General features: G+C 42.5%; 1 protein-coding gene and 1 long non-coding RNA gene across 8 annotated transcripts in view; one reads left to right on the top strand and one right to left on the bottom strand.

Annotated features, from left to right (window-relative positions):
- The window catches only part of RNF6 (ring finger protein 6), a 51,544-nt gene that overhangs the window by 6,147 nt on the left and 21,645 nt on the right, over positions 1 to 23,752 (top strand). For 5 of the 7 annotated variants that reach the window (XM_003913689.5, XM_003913690.5, XM_009191662.4 and 2 more), the window contains exon 5: positions 1,477 to 4,307. In XM_003913689.5, the coding sequence (XP_003913738.1) occupies positions 1,477 to 3,245 (1,769 nt within the window). In that variant the 3' untranslated portion in view covers positions 3,246 to 4,307. Of the gene's footprint in view, positions 1 to 1,476; positions 4,308 to 23,752 lie in introns of those variants that run through there. The other 2 variants (XM_017951144.3, XM_017951145.3) reach the window with 2 other exon arrangements.
- On the bottom strand, positions 3,662 to 23,066 carry LOC116270552. The gene is made up of 2 exons (XR_004178631.1): positions 22,384 to 23,066; positions 3,662 to 4,931 (listed from the first exon to the last, which is right to left on the bottom strand). It is a non-coding gene; the product is annotated as an uncharacterized LOC116270552 (long non-coding RNA).

Genomic DNA, 23,752 nt, shown 5'->3' with positions numbered 1-23,752 from the left:
CTTGAACTCCTGACTTTGAGATCCACCTACCTTGGCCTCCCAAAGTGCTGGGATTACAGGTGTGAGCCACTGTGCCCGGCCTATAATAGCTATTTTTGAGTAGAACAAACTTTAAAGTTGAAGTTTATGTAGTTAATGTGTTGATGCTTTTTATTAAGTTTAGTACTTTATATAATCTCTACTGGTTATAAATGGGAAATTTAAGCTTGGCACAGTGGCAGTATCTTAGTCAAAGAAGTTTATGTGTGACACATTTACTTCTAAATTGATTAATTGAGCAATATTAATTGAAAGTCTGATTTATACCAGATACTGTTGTAGAGGCTGGAGATGTTAACAGTGACTAAAACTACAGAAATCTTTGTTTTCTTGGAGCTTACGTTCTAAATGAATAGAAAATGTATTTTATTATGTATAACAGCTAACATTTATGGGGTGGCTTTTTATGTGCCAGATATTATGCTAATTATGTTATATATAGCATCTTATTTTATCCTCAGGATAACCCTATGAGATTGATTCTATTATTATCTCCAGTTTATAGACAAGGATCAGCCATAGAGACCTTAAGTAACTTGCCTAGTTTCTCAGCTTCACACAAAGACAAGTACAGTAATGTGGTTTTAATGTTATATTCAGAAACTCACGTTTCTTGATACGTACATTTTTGGCAGCACCTGAGAAATAGGGAAAATTTCTAAGATTACGGAAATACCTAGTTGCAAAAATGACTGAGTTGACTTTTCCAGAAAGATTCCACAAATACAGGACAAATTTTACATAAAGTTTGTCATTGTATTTTATTGATCTTACTATTTTTTTTTTTTTTTTTTTTGAGACAGTCTCGCTCTGTCGCCCAGGCTGGAGTGCAGTGGCCGGATCTCAGCTCGCTACAAGCTCCGCCTCCCGGGTTTACGCCATTCTTCTGCCTCAGCCTCCCGAGTAGCTGGGACTACAGGCGCCCGCCACCTCGCCCGGCTAGTTTTTTGTATTTTTTGGTAGAGACGGGGTTTCACCATGTTAGCCAGGATGGTCTCGATCTGCTGACCTCGTGATCCGCCCGTCTCGGCCTCCCAAAGTGCTGGGATTACAGGCTTGAGCCACCGCGCCCGGCCGATCTTACTATATTGATAGAGCAGTTTAAATGTAAAATTTTGGTAGTGGATATATTTCTCATTTGCCTTAGTATTTTGCTAGTAATGGGCAGATAGAAAGTAAGAATGAGGATTTCTCCATAGCGTTGCATAAATAGTATTTAATACTTTGTAATTATGTAAATAGTAATTTAATTTTTATAATATGCTTATAGTATATATACTTTTCTTTTAGAAAGTTGTCTTTTTACCATCTTTTATTCATTAAAATCCACAGCTCTTCTTTAATTTATTACAAACTTTGTTTTTCTTACAAGTTTTCAATAAAGCTGTAAGATGTGTCTTAGGAATTGACCTTAAGTTGATTTTCTTTGCTTTCTAGACTCAGAAGTCCCTAGAGAAAGTTCACATGAAGATTCTCTTCTAGAATGGTTGAACACCTTTCGGCGCACAGGAAATGCAACTCGAAGCGGACAAAATGGGAACCAAACTTGGAGAGCTGTGAGTCGAACAAACCCGAACAGTGGAGAGTTTCGGTTTAGTTTGGAAATCCACATAAATCATGAAAATAGAGGATTTGAAATTCATGGAGAAGATTATACAGACATTCCACTTTCAGATAGTAACAGAGATCATACTGCAAATAGGCAACAAGGGTCAACTAGTCCTGTGGCTAGGCGAACAAGAAGCCAAACCTCAGTGAATTTCAGTGGTAGTAGTTCCAACATTCCAAGGACTAGGCTTGCTTCAAGGGGGCAAAATCCAGCTGAAGGATCTTTCTCAACACTGGGAAGGTTAAGAAATGGAATTGGGGGAGCAGCTGGCATTCCTCGAGCTAACGCTTCACACACTAATATCAGTAGTCACACAAACCAATCAGGTGGTAGTGAACTCAGGCAAAGGGAGGGGCAACGGTTTGGGGCAGCACATGTTTGGGAAAATGGGGCTAGAAGTAATGTTACAGTGAGGAATACAAACCAAAGATTAGAGCCAATAAGATTACGATCTACTTTCAATAGTCGAAGCCGTTCACCAATTCAGAGACAGAGTGGCACTGTTTATCATAGTTCCCAAAGGGAAAGTAGACCAGTACAGCAAAGCACTAGAAGATCTGTTAGAAGGAGAGGTAGAACTCGAGTCTTTTTAGAGCGAGATAGAGAACGAGAACGCAGAGGTACTGCATATACCCCATTCTCTAATTCAAGGCTTGTGTCAAGAATAACAGTAGAAGAAGGAGAAGAATCCAGCAGATCCTCAACTGCTGTACGACGACATCCAACAATCACACTGGACCTTCAAGTGAGAAGGATCCGTCCTGGAGAAAATAGAGATCGGGATAGTATTGCAAACAGAACTCGCTCCAGAGTAGGGCTAGCAGAAAATACAGTCACCATTGAAAGCAATAGTGGAGGCTTTCGCCGAACCATTTCTCGTTTAGAGCGGTCAGGTATTCGAACCTATGTTAGTACCATAACAGTTCCTCTTCGTAGGATTTCTGAGAATGAGCTGGTTGAGCCATCATCAGTGGCTCTTCGGTCAATTTTAAGGCAGATCATGACTGGGTTTGGAGAACTGAGTTCTCTAATGGAGGCTGAATCTGAGTCAGAGCTTCAGAGAAATGGCCAGCATTTACCAGAGATGCACTCAGAACTAAGTAACTTAGGTACAGTTAACAACAGGAGCCAGCACAGGGAAGGTTCCTCTCAAGACAGGCAGGCCCAAGGAGTCAGCACTGAAATGCATGGTGAAAACGAGACCACCCAGCCTCATACTGGAAGCAGTGACAGTAGGGGTGGCAGGCAGTCGCGAAATTCAAACAATTTAGTTGAAACTGGAACACTACCTATTCTTCGCCTTGCTCACTTTTTTTTACTAAATGAAGGTGATGATGATGATCGAATACGTGGTTTAACCAAAGAGCAGATTGACAATCTTTCCACCCGGCACTATGAGCATAACAGTATTGATAGTGAACTAGGTAAAATCTGTAGTGTTTGTATCAGTGACTACGTAACTGGAAACAAGCTCAGGCAATTACCTTGCATGCATGAATTTCACATTCATTGTATTGACCGATGGCTCTCAGAGAATTGCACTTGTCCAGTCTGTCGGCAGCCTGTTTTAGGGTCCAACATAGCAAACAATGGGTAGAGTGATGAGATCTACTCAAATATTGTTTTTTAGTAGAACTGAATGTTCAAGTATTGTTTTGCTGAGTTATTTGTGATAAGCTAACCAGGATGAAAAATAACAGATTATATATAGTTTGAACTATTTTTTGTGTGCTTTTTTAAACTTGTTAAAAAGAAATTTATATAAAATTTAAAATACAAATGTTAAATTATCCAGAAATACAGAATAGTTAATATTGCTAGAACCAAATAACCTCTAAAATGTTTTTATTTTTGGTAATTTTGTCATGCTAAGCACTTTTGTATCTGCGCAATTCAGTAGGTTAAGAATCAATCTTCTTTTTCTTAATAGTACAGCAGACTTTAGTTTCAAGTTTCATAGGCTTAGTACTTATGTCTAGACATTTGTGTCTAAAGCTTTTCATTAACTTTTTATTTTAAGGATAGTATCTTTTCATGAAAGAGTATTTGGCTGAATGTTTGCTATATATGTTACTTGAAATGTTAAATTTAATATGCAGCATACCATAGGTGTATATATAGGTATGTAATTTTAAGATTAAAATATTCAGTCTACAAGTTTGGTTCTTATTTAAGCTTTTGGGCTAATACTGCATATGGCACAGTGTTTAATATTGGCAAGATCATCTCAGAGAAAGGGGATTCAGATATAATTTTAAAATAGAGATAATTTACTGACGCGTCTCTGACAATCTAACTTATTAGACAGCAAGCAATATATAATACTGAAAAAGTATTCAGAAATGGAAAATTTAGATCCATATAGGTTATTTAACTTGTGTTCAGCCTTTTTGTAACTTTTTTGAAAGTGCAAACAATTCTTTGGATTATTAAATAAGGTATAGAATATGCATGGTTTCTCAAATCTAGTTTTAAAGTCTAAAAAAAGTCTATAAAGAATCAGATGCATAGATACTATGTTAAGTTTACTTGGAGGCTAAAAATCTCCAATGAAAACAAAACAAAAACCTTTAAGAGAATGTAGAGTTTATATAAACACAAAGTACGCATTGAAGATCTGTTTCTACCAATAAACATTAAAACAAAGACTGTATGTGAACTATTTTTTCTGTTGCTCCTCTGTGGTTTTTTCACCCCTGCTAATATTTCATACTAGATGCCAGGCAGTGTTATGGGATAGAGTATTCCCCAGACGACAGACAAAAGTCCCTGGCTTCATGGAAAAGATATATTTGCTCTTAGAAACTGAAAATCAATTGATAAAGTGGATTATTATTCTTTCTTTCATATTTGCTTATTAATATATGACAGGGTTTTCTTGTGGTGATACCGCTTGGGCAAAATCACAAGAACAGTACTTAAGGCCAGATTCTGTGAGATTTAGAAATATCTCCACATTTAATTTTCCTTTCTGACTGGTGACTATATTCGATTCATTAGGTTAGATTCATGCCCAGGAATGTTAAGGAGTGCATTTAACGCATGGAGTAAAAGGTTTTCATAAAAGTTGTGACTTTGTTTGGAGTAAATTATTTACATAGGTCAGTTTGAGGACATAAAGCTGGGAAGGTTGATCGATCAGATTTGAAGGCTTTACATAGCAAACTAAGGACTTTTTATCTTACCTTATAGAGATGTTAGGTGTCTCTTGATTTTAGTGGCAGAGGGTAAGATCATTTTCCATGGCCCAGGAAGATGGGTCTGCTACAGCATATAGAACACACTGGAATGGAGAGAGATAGGAAGCACAGAAACCAGTAAGAGCACTATTGTGATGAAAGACGTCATTATTTGTATTACCAGTTATCATCAGTTATCTCACCTAGAACGATGGCAATGAAACGGAAAGGAAAGAGAAGGGTGTAAAAATGTTGTTTTTTAAAAAAAGACATTATTTGGTGAAACAGAAAGGAAAGAGAAGGGTGTAAAAATGTTGTTTTTTTAAAAAAGACGTTATTTGGTCTCTAGTTCAGTATGAAGAGGTAGAAGAGAGTCATATATTCACAGATGAAGAGAGAATCACCTAGGTGGAGGAGGGAGAGCTAGCACAAATTACCTTTATAAGGTATGCCAATTTAAACATCTTGAACATAGCTTAATTCATACATCTCACTTATTTTAGTGTTACAATTTGCCCCCAGTATGAGGAGAGACTGAATCCAGCGTTTATTTTTTATTTTTATTTATTTATTTTGTTTGAGACAGAGTCTCACTCTGTTGACCAGGCTTGAGTGCAGTGGCGCAATCTCGGCTCACTGAAACCTCTGCCTCCCAGGTTCAAGCGATTCTCCTGCCTCAGCCTCCCGAGTAGCTGGGATTAAAGACATGTACCACCACACTCGGCTAATTTTTTATATTTTTAGTAGAGACGGGGTTTCACCATGTTGGCCAGCCTGGTCTGGAACTCCTGACCTCATGATCTGCCCGCCTTGGCCTCCCAAAGTACTGGGATTAAGGGCCAGGTATGAGCCACTGCACCTGGCCCGTTTATTTCTTATATGGAGTATTACTTAGGAAGTTCTACCTCCCTGGGCCTGATGCAATAGGAACATTAGGAGGAGGACAAAGGACGGGTGGAATGAAAGAGGAAGGTTACAGAAACAATAAAGGCATATTGATTCTTTGACTCAGTCCTTTGCAAGACATGATAGTGTTACCAGCATGGAAAGAAATCCCATATAGGCATTTGAAACAGAAGTAGGTTGTGTTTTGTATGGAAAATTCCCTGAAAACAACAGTACAGCTTAATGAATTTCATAAGTTGATAACCCAGTTGAGAACAAAAAAGGATATTCTTTAATATTTTCATTCATTTCCCAATAAACAAGGCTGATGACAAATACAAAGACCCATTAATCTATTTATAGTTTCTATTTAGCAATGATTATACCCTTGGTGGTTCCAATATAGAGAGGAACAAATAGTTAGAAATTCTTCATTTGAATATTATGTTCCATGTCAGGTCCATAGAGCTTGTTCTTTATAGTGTGGCTGTCTGGCAACTTCTATTTCTAGAATGCCAGCTTCCAGCCGCCCTCTCACATAGTTACATCCTTTTACCCTGTTTTCTCCTTTCCTAGACTTTTTTTGTTTCAGCCAGCATTATGACCCTTACTTAGTTATCACTCTTATGAGGTTATTTTCCTTTCAGTATTTAATGTGAATTCATAATTTGAACCTCTGAAGGTCTCCTTTAAGTATTTTTGCTATCTAACCTAGTAATTGGCAGAGTTTAGGGAGTCAGTCACGTGGCTATTTGCCTCCAAAACTCCTGCTTTTCCTGCTATGCTGCATTCTGGAGAAGTAGAAATGCCTTGGGAAGTTTTCAGTCTAATTTAATCCCTCCTAAAGAGATTTTTCTAATTTTACAACTTTGTTCTATCATATGTCTGATTACCCTAATTTCCATATGCAAATACATCCTTCTGTCTCATGAATGGAGAAGGGTTGCCCCTGAAAGATATAACAGAATCTGTATTATAAAGATGAATCCAGGAGGCCGGGCGCGGTGGCTCAAGCCTGTAATCCTAGCACTTTGGGAGGCCGAGACGGGCGGATCTCGAGGTCAGGAGATCGAGACCATCCTGGCTAACACGGTGAAACCCCGTCTCTACTAAAAAGTACAAAAAACTAGCCGGGCGAGGTGGCGAGCGCCTGTAGTCCCAGCTACTCGGGAGGCTGAGCCAGGAGAATGGCGTAAACCCGGGAGGCGGAGCTTGCAGTGAGCAGAGATCCGGCCACTGAACTCCAGCCTGGGTGACAGAGCGAGACTCCGTCTCAAAAAAAAAAAAAAAAAAAGATGAATCCAGGAAAGAGACGAATGAGGCATCTGAAGATGCTGCATTAAGGGCCGGAGTTGACAAGCTCAGCCTGAGGCATTTTCATGTATATTACTCCCAGACAAGAACATCTAATGAACTTTTAATCTTCCTGCATCTCTCCATTGGAATAATCTGTGGCCAGGGGAGGGAGAAACTAGAAACAGCACTTTCCATGAAAGCCAGGGTGGTTAATTCCCTTTGCAGTAGTAGGAGGCTCAGCTGGGGTCTCTCCCTCAGTCCTGTGCAACATTGGAAGTCAGAGAGCTGGAGTATCTGTATTAGGAGATGATTTCCCAGGAAGCCAGATTCATCTATCGTTGAGAACATCATCCCACGTTTCAAAAGACATGACGATGGCTGTCAGTGATGATTTTTTCTTTAGTCTCTAGAGACAGATTGTGAGTTATTTTCAGTGAGTATGAGTGTGTTAGTCCCTGAATATATTTGCCCTTTTGATCACTGGAGACCCATAATTTCAGCAAGTTTTGAGTATTAAGTCTCTGAAGACTCTGAGTTGGCCCCTATATATTTTTTATTCCTTTTTAAAAATAACTTCACATTTCTTCTGGAAAATAATGACTTTCAGACATATTTTTCCTCTATTGTGTTAATGTCTCATTTGACGATGGAGTAACTTCTTGGCTGCCCAGTATATATATGTGTATATATATATCACATCTTCTCACACATTTAATTGTAAAAATGTTCCTACTTAATCCTAATCCAGCCACCTTCTGTGCAATTCCAAATGTGCTCACTTCTCCCCAGTGGGTAACAATCTAAAATCACATACAGCTTCTGTACTGTGAAGTGACATGATTTAGCCCCTCTGAGTTCAGGTTTTCTGGGTAGTGTCAATTCTTCCATTAGCTTGGATTTGATCAGGTTTGTGACTTCTCACCATTCTGCAGATTATGGGATAAATGATAAAAGTAGCTTCTCCTGCCTACCTGATACAGTGAAATAGAATAAAAGTCAAACCAAAAAGGGAGAAATAAGTGCCATACACTGATTACTGGGACAGGTTATATAATACCGTATCTCGCTGAGCAAGCTTAGCAAGATGAATGATAGAAACAATGAGTCTCATAAGCATTCTTGTTGTTGCCTCACTTCTTAGACATAGAATAAATTGTTGGGGCCACTTTTGGAAAAGGCACCGAGGGAGGATTTCCTACTGGTGCTTGTGGTGGTGATGGCAGGCAGCTGTTTGAGGAGATGCTAGTGAATGGCTTTGATCTTGGCACTTCAGTGTTGGGGCTTCGTTCAGGGTCTACCATAATGCTGGATGGTCACGGGTCTCTGTACAACAGGCTAGGGACTTTTTGACAATACACCTTCCTTAAAACCGTAACTAGTTTCTTAACAATTTTACTTAGGATCTTGTATCCAATACCAGAAATCTTGTACTGTTCTCAATTTGCTAAAGGAATAGCCATGGTCCACACAACCTTTAGGTCTTTTGTTTGTTCTTTTTGCATTTTGTCAAGAGGATCTTTCTATGACTCTTAACTCTTAGCCACATAGAGTTTGCCTCTGGAATAGTTAGGAGTCTTTCTTTAATCTTCCCTTGAATGTCACCCTTGTCCTTTCGTTGCATTTCAGGTCAGTGCATTTTATGATAGAAGAAGGTATCTTCATTTTTGTCTGTAGGATCGAGCAGCATGACCTTCTTTACTCCAGCCAATTGGGATCAGATTATGTGGCCAGTCCATTGCAACCATGTAGCTTGGGAGGGGGTCACTTAACGGTGTTATTCCCAGCACCGAATGACCAGGTGTTCCTGATAAATCTCTGTGTTGGGGGTCTCCAAGACCACATCCAAATTTAGTGATTCACTGAAAGAATCTGCATATAGTTATGTTCACAGCTAAGATTTATTACAGGGAAAAGATATAAGCACAGTCAGCAAAGGAGAAAGACGCATGGAACCAAGTCCAGAGAAATCCAGGTAAGCTTCCAAGAGTCCTGCCCCAGCAGTTACACAAGACACACTTAATTCCTCCAGCATCAAACTGTGGCTACATGAGAGAAGTGTTGTCTACCAGAAAAGCTCGTGACAGACTCAGCGCCCAGTGTTCTACTGAGGGCTGGTCATGCAGGCACCCTTTGCCTAGCACACACCAAAGTTCCAGACGCCCAGGAGGAAAGCAGGTGTTCAGCGTAAACTATATTGTCTGCACAAACAGTTTAGGCACAGTGGTCCACCCTTCTCAGGGAATAGTGAGAATATTCCCCCAGTCGAGTTCCTAGGTGCCAGCTAAGAGCCAACCTTGCGAACAGGCCTTTCTAGGGCCAGCCTGACACCATGTAAATTCTTTTCTACACACACCTAAATCTTCCTCTCCATTCCAGCACATTCTCCTAAATTCTAGCACCACATTTGTGGTTGCCTTAGTTAATGTCTACTAGGTTGTCCCTTTGGAACCTCAAATTCAGCATATTTGGACTGGAAATAATCATCTTCCCCACATCGTTTTCTCGTCATCTTTTTCCTAGCACAGCCAATGCCTCTACCATGCACCAGTTCAATCAAGGCAGAAGAGTCTGCTCCACATCCATGTGGAGGCCAGGTGGGACTGCCTTAGCTGGCATGGGTCCAAGGGGCCAGAATGGGCAGCAGGATTGCCCCGTATTCACGGCACTGGTGTAGTCAAGGGTCAAACATGAAACTGTGACCAAGATACTGAAAAGCTTTATAGGTTGAGAACTGAGTTAAAATAGGGTGTTGTCAGAACAGGAGGGCTTGGAGATGAGGCCAGAAGGTCAGACCAGCAGTTTCCCATATCTGAGCTGGCTGGCTGCTTTGATGTGGCGTATGTTTGATGGCTAGTCAAGCACTAAAGGGCTAAGAAGGGAACAAATAGGAACCCAGACTTCTTCCTCATTCCTCCTACCCAATGAATCAACCTGCATCCTTTGGAATACTTGTTATTTTCATTTTTATTGTCTCAGTTAGGGTTGTCACTATTTCTCACATAGATTTGTGCCATCATCTCTCAGGTAGTCTCATATTCTGTTTCCAATTATTCCAGTGTAATTTTTCTACAAGCCTCATTTTGACTTGTCACTCCTCAGCTGTCCCTGTTAATTTCCCACTGTTCTTAGAATAGCACACAAGATTCTTCATATTTTGGCCTCTGCCTGTGTTTTGCAATCTCATTTTTACCGTTTAGGATCACTTGCAGGGTGTCTCACCTTGCCTTTCATACTTCTAAGGTTTTGCCCATGCTGTTCCCTCTCCCTAAAATGGCCTTTCCCCTCTTGCCTCTCTGGTTCATTCCTGCTTGTCCTTTAACTGTCACCTCAGGTGTCACTCCTGCAAGTCCTCATCTTGCCCTCCTCCTCTCCAGGGCCAACCTATCCATTAGGCTCAGTAGGCACAATCCTACTGAGGGTCTAGGATACGTTTAGGGATCCATGAAAATGTTTTAATTTCTTTTAAAACCAGCCACATACCGAGAGAGAATATAATCCAACTTGGATTGTATTTATACCAACACAATTGTAAAATACAATTTTTAATTTTTTTTTTTTAAGGAGGAAGGGGCGCACGAAGGGAAAAGTGTCGAGGGCCCACAAGAGTCATAATGTGGACCTGCTCACTTCCCCATCTATGTGCTTCTTCAAAGGACTGTGAACCCCTTGGTTATCCTCAGCACCTAGCATGATATCTGGTACATGCTAGGTCCCTCAATATATATTTAATAAGCAAATGCGTAGAAGTTTCAGTATATAGATAGATCCTGGCTTACAAATAGCTTCTACATTAAAACCTTGTTTGTAAGATTTTCTTTGAAACTCAGAACACATTTCCCATAGAAATAATATCAGATATTAGTGGTTTGAGGCAAGAGAGGAAAGGCTCCCAGGCCAGTCCACAAAAATGTATATAACCCATATAACCCACAGTGTTTCTGAAATACTATTCAAGTGCAGCCAAACGCAGAAAAATCCAATGGTCCTGAAAGTTAACAAACAAAACAGAACAAGAGTTCTTCAACAGTTCAAGTTTATCTTGCACCCAAGTGTTTGACACTCTGCGAAGCCTGCCTTTCTCACATTTCAAATTGCCCGATCTTCGACGGCCTGCTGCAGACACTGTCTGCTTAACCACAGTGGCTACACCAGTGTCCCAAACTCTGTCTCGTGCCACCCTGCCAGGCAGATGGTGGCTTGGGCTATATGCTCATTGTCTTGTCTTTCACTGCATCCATCTATTTCCTCTGCTGGCTCCCCTCCCCCAGCCAGCAGGGAGTGGGTAAAAGGGCCCCCCAATCAAAGGGCTGGCTGGCAGGCTGTGGCTCTTCTGACTGTGGGCAGAGCAAAGTGGGAGAAAGCATGGTAGAGCAGGTTAACCCTTCACACCCTAATGCTGCATTAAGCTTAATGCTGAAGTGTGTTCAGAGTTTTTTAAAAAATTTTTTGAGACAGGGTCTTACTCTGTCTCCCAGGCTGGAATGCTGTGGCATATGATCACAGCTTACTGCAGTCTCGACCTCCTGGGCTCAGGTGATCCTCTTACCTCACCTCCTGAGTAGCTGGTATTACAGGCATGCGCCACCACACTCAGCTAAATTTTATATTTTTTGTAGAGACAGGGTTTCGACATGTTGTCCAGGCTGGTCTCGAACTCCTGGACTCAAGCGATCCTCCTGCTTTGGCCTCCCAAAGTGCTGGGATTATAGTCGTGGCCACTGTGCCCGGCCTTTTTATTTTATTTTTTAAACAAAGAAAAAGGATTTAGGTTTAATCTTAAAGAGGGTTTACCCTGTGTGGTTGATAGTAGAGTTGTTTGTGTCTTGGAAACTGATGTTAATAGACACCTTCCTGTTCAATATATTACACGAAGCTCTTCAAACAGTTTGTTCAGGTGAGAAGCGAGCTTTCACTGAGTATACTGAGACAGGGACAATTACCACACCCACCTGAGCAAAATGGATATCTATCCCATGGAAAGGCATTTTCTGAACTAGTACAGTCCTATTGAGAAACAGTGACCCCTTAACAGGGTGAGGATTACAACTTCAATGATTTTATAACATTGAGCATCAACTCTCAGAATTTCTTAGGTGATCTGGAGAGCTTAAATAATTTATCCAAGGTCAAGTGGCTGGTTAGAAGCAAGGCAAAATATCTTGTATTTTTTAATGTCTTTACTAATAATTTACATAATTTAATGTCTGACGCCATGTGTTTATTGTCAGAAGATGTCTAATTATTGGTGTTTAAGGCTAATAACTGAAGCTCAACACAGAGAAAGACCTCTTCTAACCTATTCAGGACAAAATGATGAGCCATGGTCTATCTGGCTTGGTAGGACTCTGGGGAAGTTTGGGCCAGTTTATCATGTTGCTCCAGGGACTCCGAGTGCACTTTCCAAACCAGTTTGGAGGGCCCAGGCCTCAGCTCTGCAGCTTATGGTCTGGAGAGTATGGTCTCTGTTCACCCTGCAATAATTCTAATAGCATGGGTGAGAGTAGACCAGGTTCAGATCAGAGACCGTGGCCGATGCAGTGAAGATGCCATGTCAGGCATTTCTCATTTTCAATTAGATGAATAGTCATATTTCTTAGGCTCTTCTTACATGGAAATAAACTACGAACATTTAACCTGTTATATTTAATTGATGAGTACAGACTCATAGACTCTCAGGTCCAGGAGAAGATGGACAGTCTTCTAAACACATCCTCCTTGGGCTCTTGAGCACCTGCACTTAAAATTTCTCAGTTAATTGCCAAACCTGCTTTTAAAGACCAAAGGTGTTATTGTTTCCCTTTTCTTTTTCTTTTCTTTTCTTTTTTTTTTCAGATGGAGTCTCACTCTGTTGCCCAGGCTAAAGTGCAGGGGTGGAATCTCGGCTCACTGCAATCTCCACCTCCTAGTTTCAAGAGATTCTCCTGTCTCAGCCTCCCGAGTAGCTGGGATTACAGGCGCCTGCCACCGCACCTGGCGAATTTTTTGTATTTTTAGTAAAGATGGGGTTTCACCATGTTGGTCAGGCTGGTCTCGAACTCCTGACCTCAGTTGATCCACCTGCCTCGGCCTCCCAAAGTGCTGGGATTACAGGCCTGAGCCATTGTGCCTGGCCTTATTTCCATTTTCTACACACTCAGTATTTTGTCAGTTTGGGTCTCTGAGAAGTGAACACCAAGATAGGATTATACATACAGGAAATTTATTGGGGAAACACTTGTTGACGATACAGGCAGAGGGAGTGGGAGTAGGTGAGGAGAACCTCCAGGCTGCATTGTGGGTCTGACACCTTCCAGAGAAGAAAGGGAAGGAAGGAGGCCCGAGCAGGAAAAGCCCCAGACTGCACTGTAGTTTTGTTTTGTTTTGTTTGTCTGAGACTGAGTCTCGCTCTGTCACCCAGGCTGGAGTGCAGTGGCGCGATCTCGGCTCACTACAAGCTCCGCATCCCGGGTTCAGGCCATTCTCCTGCCTCAGCCTCCCGAGTAGCTGGGACAACAGGCGCCTGCCACCACGCCCGGCTAATTTTATTGTATTTTTAGTAGAGACGGGGTTTCACTGTGTTAGCCAGGATGGTCTCGATCTCCTGACCTTGTGATCTGCCCACCTCGGCCTCCCAAAGCGCTGGGATTCCAGGCATGAGCCACTGCGCCCGGCCTGCATTGTAGTTCTAAGAGAGCTCTCCAGGATCATAGAGGAGCCACCACTGGACAGAAATGGCCCAGTTCTAATACTGCCTTCATGCGTAGTCACTGCTAGGAGCAGCCTGGGGAAAGCATGGCCTGGGCCTGAGCACCATGGCACACCCAAAGGTGTGAGACAACTGGAGGCTCTCAGTCAGTCGTGCTTCTCACGCAGGTTCTCTAAAGTGGTGCACCTCTATGACTGCCACAAATATTTAACATCCTTAGCACATTTAGAAACAATCACAATTTGGTTCTGGCTTAGCCCAAATCCTCCTTTGCTCTCCCAAACCACCTGCATCTATTATCTGTTTCTTGATCCCAATTGCCATCAGAGAAGCTAACACTGCTAGGGATCATATCTTAGTTTTCTCTTCTCCAGGTGAAATAACCTTACTCCACTGCTCTCCTCTGAATCCTCTTAAGGTCTGCCAAGCCTCTTTGTCAAAGCCCAGAGCTGCAACCTGCACTCTGTATGAGCAGGATGCTCTCGTGAGGCAGTTCACAACAGTGATGAGGTACACAGACTTTGGCGACAGATGTCAGCTCATGGCCCAAATTGCCACATAATGGTTTGGAGGCCTTATGCAAGTACCTTAATTTTCTGGTCATCTGTTTTTCCATTTGTGAAATACAAATAACAGTCACACTGACCTAGTGGGGTTAAGTAAGATAATACAGGTATACACTAAAAGTCCTTGGCATGTGGTAAGGGCTTCGTAAACATCAGCATAAAATATTGTTAACCTTGTATCCAGTCTTGAGCTTAATTAATAAAAGGACTTCTGTTGCTGACTCATATCCAGTTTGTGGCCCATTTGCCTTAGCCTTGAGGTGCTTTTGTTCATGGTTTGTTCACAGTAAGTAACTGCCCGTGTGATGTGGGTGTTTGTTTTTCCTTTCTAAATGTACCATACTATTTTCATTCTTGATCATTGACCCTCTGTCTGTCAGCTTTTCCGAAGAGTCTGTTCTTCTGGGGATCAGTTAAAAGTTTTATTTTCATTTTGTTTCGTATTTTTTTAAATTTATTTTTAGTGATGCTGTGAAGCAAGAGATAAGAAGCTGCCTTGTGTCATTGCTAAAATATTTCCTCTGAGCTTTAACAGTTAACGCTTCTTCTGGATTCATAGTGGTTCCTAGGATTCCAGGAACCTGGCATAGCCACAAACGTTTTTGATCTTGGTTTAATGAATTCTTCAGTATTTTAAAGAGTAATGTGAATTTCTCAAATCATCTAATTATGATCTTAATTTGATCCTCTCCTATTGCCAATAATCTGAAAGGGAAGGGGAGGGTGTCAGCACCCCCTTGGAAATGCTAAGAATAATAACCGGCACATCATCTTAATTTTCTATCACATTTCATTTTCTCTGAAGAGATTCCATGCTCATTGTCTCATCTGATATTCAAACCAACTCAACAGTAGATTGGTGAGAATTACTTGTGCTTATTTTGGAAGAAACGGGAGTACAGACAGATGTATAATTTACACAAGTCATCTGAGAGGCCACTGGCAGCACCTGAAGCAGGCCTTGGTTCTCCAAGTTTATCACTGTTAGCTTCATTTTGGCCAGACTGCCAAATATGGTAGATAGGGCTCCGCTTGCAGAATAAGGGCCTAGTGGCACAAACCTCTCTTTCTTCCATTATCCTGGGGTCTAGAACCACACGCCTTCATAAGTGGCCTCTCTTTGTGGTCCTCATAAAGAATAAGGAGTTAGTCCTTGCAGCTTCCAAGCAGATCCACAGCTGGGACATTGAGTATCAGTCAACTGGCTCTCAAAGGAAGAAACCAAACTTTTGGGTTGTAACATAATGGCATGTAATGGGCCTCGTTTAACCATAAATTATTATTTTAGGAATCTGAGCCCATGTCTGCCTCTTAATTATGCTACTCTTAAGCAAAATCATTAATAATTTTATACTCCCAAGATCAGAGTCCCATACGCAGTTGTGTGCATTTAATCCATGCTCAGTTGTCTCAGGAATTGACAAGCAATCCTTTGCATAAACAAGCCATTCCTCTAGATAGTGTCCTAATGTAGACTTGAATCAAACAAGTGCTTTATTGAGGCTGGCAGGAATCTTAAATTTGAGCTCTGCCATCTGCAAATGGAATATTCTCACCTTTCTTACCTCCTTCCTCCCCTCCCCCAACATCCCCCACTATTTATCTTCTGCCTCCGTTATTGTTGCTTGCTCAGCATCCTTTACTCCATTCATTTGAGAGAATTACCCCTCCTCCATTCCATGTGGTTCTTGGGCTGCCAATCATCAAATCTGTTTCACAGTCTTCGCTAGTGTACAAATGTAACCAAATTAGTTCAAACAGCTTCTGGCTCCCATGGGTCATGTGGTAAGCGCGTTGCTAACTTTACAAGAAATCACCAAACTGTTTTCCAAAATGGTTGGACCATTTTAGGTTCCTACTAGTGATGTATAAGACGGTTGGCTACATAATTTGCTGGACTCAGTGCAAAATAAAATGTGGGGTCCATTGTTAAAAAAACGGGAAATACAAAGCTTTTTTCTTCTGCAGTATTTTCTTGACTTGTCATGGTGTTTTTAATTTGCTATTCATGCTATTAATTATCAGCATGAATTTTACTGCTGTTTCATCTTTATGTTATGCAATGCCAGAGTCTCTGCTTTTAATTATTTGGGCATATATAGAAACAGAATTGCTGAATCATATGGTAATTCTATTTTTAATTTTTTGAAAAATAACATGATTACTTTTTATTTACTTTGAGTCTTGCTGAACTCCCATGCATTTTGCCCATCAGAATTCATGCTCATAGGTCACTGCAAACACTGTATCTGAATGGGGCAGCAAGAAACAGCACACATATTGTGAGCATCTCCTCTGCTCACACTATCCTCCATAGACTGGGTATCTTATAAACAACAAACATTTATCTCTCACAGTTCTGGAGGTCGGGAAGTTCAAGATTAAGGCACAGGCATATTTGGTGTCTGGTGATTGCTTACTTTCTGGTTCATAGATAGCTGTCTTCGTAAGCTTGTTTCATCAAACCATGCAAACTAAGAAGGCAATAGAGTCTGCTAGTAGGACAGATATAACAATATCACATAATATAATCATGAAAGTGACATCCTACCACCTTTGTAATATTCTTCTAATTAGAAGCAGGCCGCGCTTGCTTTGTCTTGCCTTGAGCTTATGCTCAAAGGAAGACTGTTACACAAGGGCATGAATACCAGAAGGCAGGGCTAACTGGGGGCCATCTTAGAGTCTCCAGCCACATCATCCTTAACTCCTCTTTTTCTTTTGCCTGCACAACCAATCCGTAAGCAAATTCTATTGGATTTGCCTTCAATATATTTCAGAAACAACTACTTCTAACCACCATCACTACTACCACTCTGTTCCCAGCTATTGTTCTCTTTCCACTGGATTATTGTGGTGGCCTCCTAACTGGTCTCCCTGCTCCTGCCTTGCCCATTTTCAGTACAAAAATAAGAGTGATTCCATTAAAATGTAAATCATATAATGCAACTTCCTATCTTACTTGAAAAAGCCAAAGTTCTTAAAATGATTATCAAGCTTCTATGTGATCTTGTCCCTGGCTATCTCTCTGATCTTGTTTCCTATTATTGTTCCTCTGCTCACTTAACTTCAGCCATTTAGGCTTGATATTTCTCAAAAAACACGCTCCCATTTTAGGGCCCTTTATTACATATTGCCTCTGCCTAGAATGTCCTCCCTCCATAACTGCATGGCCAACTTCTTCACCTCATGTAAGTCTTACTCAAATGTCATCTTTATAGCAATGCTTTCCCTAAATAATCTGTGTGAAATTGCAAACTTATGTTCCCTACTTCTCTTCTTTCATTCCTGCATAACACATATCATCAACTGTATTAGTTCATTTTTACACTGCTAGGAAGAACTACCTGAGACTGGGCGATTTATAAAGAGGTTTAATTGACTGAGTTCCGCATGGCTGCAGAGGCCTCAGGAAACTTACAGTCATGGTGGAAGGTGAAGGGGAAGCAAGCACCTTCTTCACAAGGCAGCGGGAGAGACAGAGTGTGGGAGAACTGCCAAACACTTTCAAACCATCAGATCTTGTGAGAACTCATTCACTATCATGAGAACAGCATGAGGGAAACTGCCTCCATGATCCAATCACCTCCCACCAGGTCCACCCCTCGACGTGGGGATTACAATTTGAGATGAGATTTGGGGACACAGAGCCAAACCATATCAAATAAATAAGCTCACTGCTTATTTAGTAATTGACCGCCACTCCGCACTAGAATGTAGGCTCCACAAGAAAGGAGATTTTTGAGTGATTTTTCCATCCACAGCAACTTGAACAGGATAGTGGCTTAATAACTATTTGTTGAATGAATGAATGTATTTAGATATATTTAATCCATCTGGAATTAACTTTTATGAATGGCTGGAGATAAGAATGTGGCTTAGCCATTTTTTCCCTTCTAAACAGATGGCCAATTATCTCACCATTGTGTATTGAACAATCTATTTATTAAACCACCCCTGTCCCCCAACTTAAAATGTCTTTTTTTTTCCTAAATGGAAAGGCTGTTCCATGGAATATCACCTATTTATTAGTGTTTAATGTTCTCATTTTATGGCATCCTTTAATGAGGCTTGGCCTACTGAACACTGGAGCTAGATGATGATTCTGTATTCTCAGAACTAATTTATGGATTGTCACTCTATTCTGACATTTCATGTGACTTAGCCCCTTTGGATTTATAGATTTTTCTGTTTCATGCTAAATGACCAAAAGATCACAATGTTGATATTGATGATGATGAACCCATGAATCCACTAACCATTGCAACCTTTGAGGAAGGGAGGTGGCAAATAATGATGAATTAGGTCACATTAACAGTAGTAAACCTTGCCTGGCTGATTAATCATTTTATTACTGGAGCCTAGAATAGCACCCACATATCATAGGTGTTCATATGTTCAATTGATGAATAGAACATTTGCTGTCTTCAAATATTTAAAAAACTTCATGTGGTGGGTGTGTTATGGGGATACAAGGTGAGGTTTTCTCCTGTCTTAAGGTAAGAACCCATGTATGTGAATTGTTGTGACTGAACAGAAGAATTTTCTCACATTTAGGGTTGGCCAACATTCTCCTTGGCAGCTTCATGAATCAGCAACCTCCACATCAGTGGAAGTACTGAGTTAAGTAAGCATCTGTCAGAAGTCACATAGGAGGGAGTCCAGCTTTGAGAAGTGAGTTAGAAGGATAACGATGATAGGCATGATAGGCAGGAAAACAAGGCCCCCACCTCACCCTCTGAAGATGTTTATATCCTAATGCCCAGAACCTATGAATATGTTGCCTTATGTGGAAAAAGATCTTGTAGATGTGATTAAATTAAGGACCTTAAAATAGGGAGATGATCCTGGATTATCAGGGCGGGCCCAATCTATTCACATGTCCTCAGAGAACCTTTCCCTGCTGAGCTGAGTCAGAGGAAAACGTGACGAATGGTCAGAGATTCAACATTGCTGGCTTTGAAGATGGAGGAAGAGGGCCACAAACCACATTTGATCAGCCTCTGAAGGGTAGAAAGGGCAAGGAAAAGATTCACCTCTGCACCCTCCATTAAGGATCACAGTCCTGCCAACACCTTGATTTTAGCCGAGACCTGTGTTGGATTTCTAATGCACAGAACTGTAAGAAAGTAAGTCTGTGTGTTTTAGTCCATCAAATTTGTGGAAAATGAATACAGTGATCTTCAGGGCTATTTTCCATATTTTCCAGATCTAAGAATCCAAAATGCTAAACTGTCAGAGGAGTGATTGGATTAGAGTCAGGAAAACAATTCCAACAGTAAGGGTTATTAAACACGGAAGTGGTTACAGCAAAATTGAGCAGACAGTGTAAATAAATAAACATGGAAGTGGTTTATTAAGCAGATTGTGAAATCCCTATCTACAAGGAGCTTAAAAATGAGAGTAGATGAATGTTACCTGTCTCAAACTCAGTCTGAAGTTTCATCACCCAATGTCCTGAGGATGAAGCTAAATCAATTTCTACCCCTCTGGATTCTGCAAAAGGAAGCCTGAAGCAAAAACAGGCAGAGTTTCCTTAAGATTGGGGCAAACTGCCTTTAAATGAGAATAGTTTCCCTTCTGAAAGTTTTAGGAGTTTTCCATTTCCTATTTGGCATGAAATATGAAATTCTGCATGAACACAGATATATATAAACAAAAAATGTAGCCATTGATAGTTTTATTCCAACTCACACTAAGCCTTTTATTTGATTTAGAGTAATTGAGGCAAGGCGGCATATTTTCATCAAAGGATCTGTTACAACAGGAAGTTTTTTTTTTTGGAGATGGAATCTGGCTCTGTCACCCAGGCTGGAGTGCAGTGGCACGACCTTGGCTCACTGCAACCTCTGCCTCCCGGGTTCAAGCAATTCTCCTGCCTTAGCCTCCCCAGCAGCTGGGACTACAGGTGCCCACCACCACACCCAGCTAATTTTTGTATTTTAGTAGAGACATAGTTTCACCATGTTGGTCAGGCTGGTCTTGAACTCCTGACCTCAGGTGATCCACCTGCCTCAGCCTCCCTAAGTGCTGGGATTACAGGCGTGAGCCACCACGCCTGGCTAATAGGAAGATTTTGATTCTTTCTTAAATTTAAGAAAGCTCCCTCTTACTTCCTGGGAGCGTAAGCCTTTGAGTCTACAAATCAGTTTGCACACAACCTCTTCAGAAATCTGTTCTGGGCCGGGCTCAGTGGCTCATGCCTGTAATCCCAGCTGAGGTGGGCAGATCACGAGGTCAAGAGATCGAGACCATCCTGGCCAACATGGTGAAACCTCATCTCTACTAAAAATACAAAAATTAACCGGGCATGGTGGTGGGCGCCTGTAGTCCCAGCTCCTCGGAAGGCTGAGGCAGGATAATTGCTTGAACCCAGGAGGCGGAGGTTGCAGCGATGCAGTGAGCCAAGATCACGCCACTCCAGCCTGGCAACAGAGCGAGACTCTGTCTCAAAAAAAAAAAAAAAAAAGGGAAATCTGTTCTGACTTGTCCAACTAAGGCCCTCACTAAAAGGGAGAGAATAGCTGATAGCTGCAGCTTTCACCTAAACTCCCCTCAGTCTGCACTTCTGTGTGTCACCTGCTTCTGGCTTACACAGTGGCTGGAATTTTTGGTTATATTTGTTTTGGAAAGTAAAATGTAAATGCAACCAGATTCTGGATAATTCCAGTAGTTATTCAGCCAGCTGTGTTGGGAGGCTCTCTGTGCAACAGTGATCAGTAGCGTTTTGACTGCAGATTCACTGGTCTCAAGAGTCGGTTGCCCTTTCTCTGTGCCACAATTAAGTCCTCATCTATGTCAGAAGTGGGGTGGAGGATGGGGTAGAAGGGGGGGATATTGTTATAATTGCCTCCCTTGCCACCATCAGCACTTCTCACCTGTCCTTGTGAATCACTAGTTTACCCTTATAGAACCTAGTTTTGCATCAGCAATTGAGGTCACTTCGCCTTGGAGCTGCTGCACCAATCTGAAAGTCTCCATGAGCCACAAGACAGTTGTGATGGTCTAGATGACAGCCTTCAAATGAGCAGTTACACTCTCTAGAATTCTTAGACTATTAGGGCTGGAAGGGACCTTGATATTAACACAGGTTCAAGCCCATTTCATCCAGATGATGAAACTGATGCCCAGACACCTACAGAATCTTGTTTTAGATCACTTGCTGACTTCTAGTTCTATTTTTTGACACCTAGTGTCCAGTGTGCTTTACACTTGAGGCCACTGTGGTCTCAAATAGAGCTAGGAACCAGGTGTAGTGGCACACGCCTGTAGTCCTAGCTACTTGAGAGGCTGAGGCAGGAGATGGCTTGAGCCCAAGAGTTCAAGGCTGCAGTGAGCTATGATTGTACCACTGCACTCCAGCCTGGGCAACAGATCGAGACTGTCTTTAGAAACCCCCAAAATCAAACAGAGGTGGGCCTAAACATTTAATAAACTCCAGCCTCTGGAGTCCAAGAGATCTGAGTTTCAATCCTGACTTTACCACTGATTGGCAATAAGACCTTGGGTAAGTTACTTAACCATTAACATACCCACCAAGTCACCGAATAAGCTTTCAGAACTTGGCCTAATCGCTGGGGAGGGGACCCCTGGAAGAACTAGGGTCATTTTTCTTTTTTTAACCAGTTCACCAGTTGGGCCAGGGAAGGGCGGTCGTATGCAGCCCAGAGGAGTCAGAAATTCACCTGAAGTCCAGAAAAGAGGCATTTTTCTTGCACACCAGAGCTCATGGGCTGACATTCTCACTGGACATCTCTCTAAGTCTCCTGCTCTGCGATCCCCAAGGCCACCAGCCTTGCCTGACCTCCAAACGTTTCCCCCTTCTTGTGCCGGCTTAATTTTCCAGGGCTTTCCCCCTTTCTATTCGTCTCTATCAGGTTCCCAGTCCGATGACTAGGACGCCCCACGTCGCAGCCAGGAGCAGAGGCGCCCAAGGTGGCGGTATAAGCCGTCTTCAGGCCTGTGGCCCCACTGATGGCAGAGACAGGTCGTAGGGGCAGCCCCAGCCCCGGACCTCAGGCCAGGCAAGGCTCTAGAAAGGTCCCTGACGCTTCCCTGCCCTCCCCGGAGCCGGCGCTCTAGCGTCCCGAGATCGACAGTCAGCATAGCGAACGAACGCGCTACCTGCGGCCGAGGGTAAAGCACCGCTGCGGGCCCCGTGACAGCCGAGACGACGACGGCGGCCGAGGAGGCCCAACCCCGAGGCTCGGCCCCGTCAGGGTCCGCGCCGGCGGTGTGCGCGTGTACGTGTGCTCGTGCACGTGCATGTGTCTGCGCGCGCCCTAACAGACCTGCTCCGAAGCGTCTCCGCTGACTGCCCGTCGGTGGCGCGCCTGGCTGCGGCGCCCACGTGCCACGCAGACGCCCCCTGGCGCGTCCCGCTCTTGCTCTGCGGCCCGACGAGCGCGTTGCGACCGCGGGACAGCCCTGCAGAGAAACGCGGTCACGCACGCACTGGCCTCCCCGTGTCTGGGTTTTTAACCGCTCAAAGCTCCACGCGCCCTGGCGTCTCCACACAGCACTCCAGATGTGTCAGATTTCCAGAAATGTTTTGATCGCTTGCTTTTTCTTCTTAAGATCTGTTTTTGAACTCTTCCTCTACAGGGTGTATATCATGACTCTGACATGTTTTAGGGCCGCGAGGGGGGTAATGAATCTTTGACATGGGCGCCTTGGTGAATGATCTGAATTCTCACTCCTGAGTAAATTGAGTGGCTTCCCTGTCGCATTTTAGGGTTAAAACATGCATTTTGTGTTTGTTTAATATCTATGTTTTTTTTTTTTTTTTGAGACGGAGTCTCGCTCTGTTGCCCAGGCTGGAGTGCTGTGGCCGGATCTCAGCTCACTGCAAGCTCCGCCTCCCGGGTTCCCGCCATTCTCCTGTCTCAGCCTCCCTTGTAGCTGGGACTACAGGCGCCCGCCACCTCGCCCGGCTAGTTTTTTGTATTTTTTAGTAGAGACGGGGTTTCACCGTGTTAGCCAGGGTGGTCTCGATCTCCTGACCTCGTGATCCGCCCGTCTCGGCCTCCCAAAGTGCTGGGATTACAGGCTTGAGCCACCGCGCCCGGCCTAATATCTATGTTTATATAGAGTGCAAGTTTCATAAGGGCACGGGCTGGGAGGGGCTATGGCTCTTTTGCCTCTTACTGTGTTTTCAGAACCTTGCAGAAACTGGGACATAGTGTATGTTCTGTAAACAGATATTGAATGTAAGGGAGGAAGGAACTTTCCAGAAGTGTGACCTTTGGTTTTGGAAAGGCACCAGGTTCTTAGTTAGGCGTAGAGAACACAAGTGTACAATCATGGCGTCTACAGTTTTGTTGACAATACATTACTTTAAGTAACAACTTTAAAAAAATGCACTTCAAATGTATATGTATATATATTTATTTATAAGTTATAAAAATGTAATGTGTAAACCCGGGAGGCGGAGCTTGCAGTGAGCTAAGATCCGGCCACTACACTCCAGCCTGGGTGACAGAGCAAGGCTCCG

This window comes from Papio anubis, chromosome 15 (genome assembly GCF_008728515.1).
Source record: "Papio anubis isolate 15944 chromosome 15, Panubis1.0, whole genome shotgun sequence".
NCBI lineage: Eukaryota > Metazoa > Chordata > Mammalia > Primates > Cercopithecidae > Papio > Papio anubis.
The sequence above is the reverse complement of the archived record's forward strand: the minus strand, read 5'-3'. Positions and strand labels throughout refer to the sequence as shown.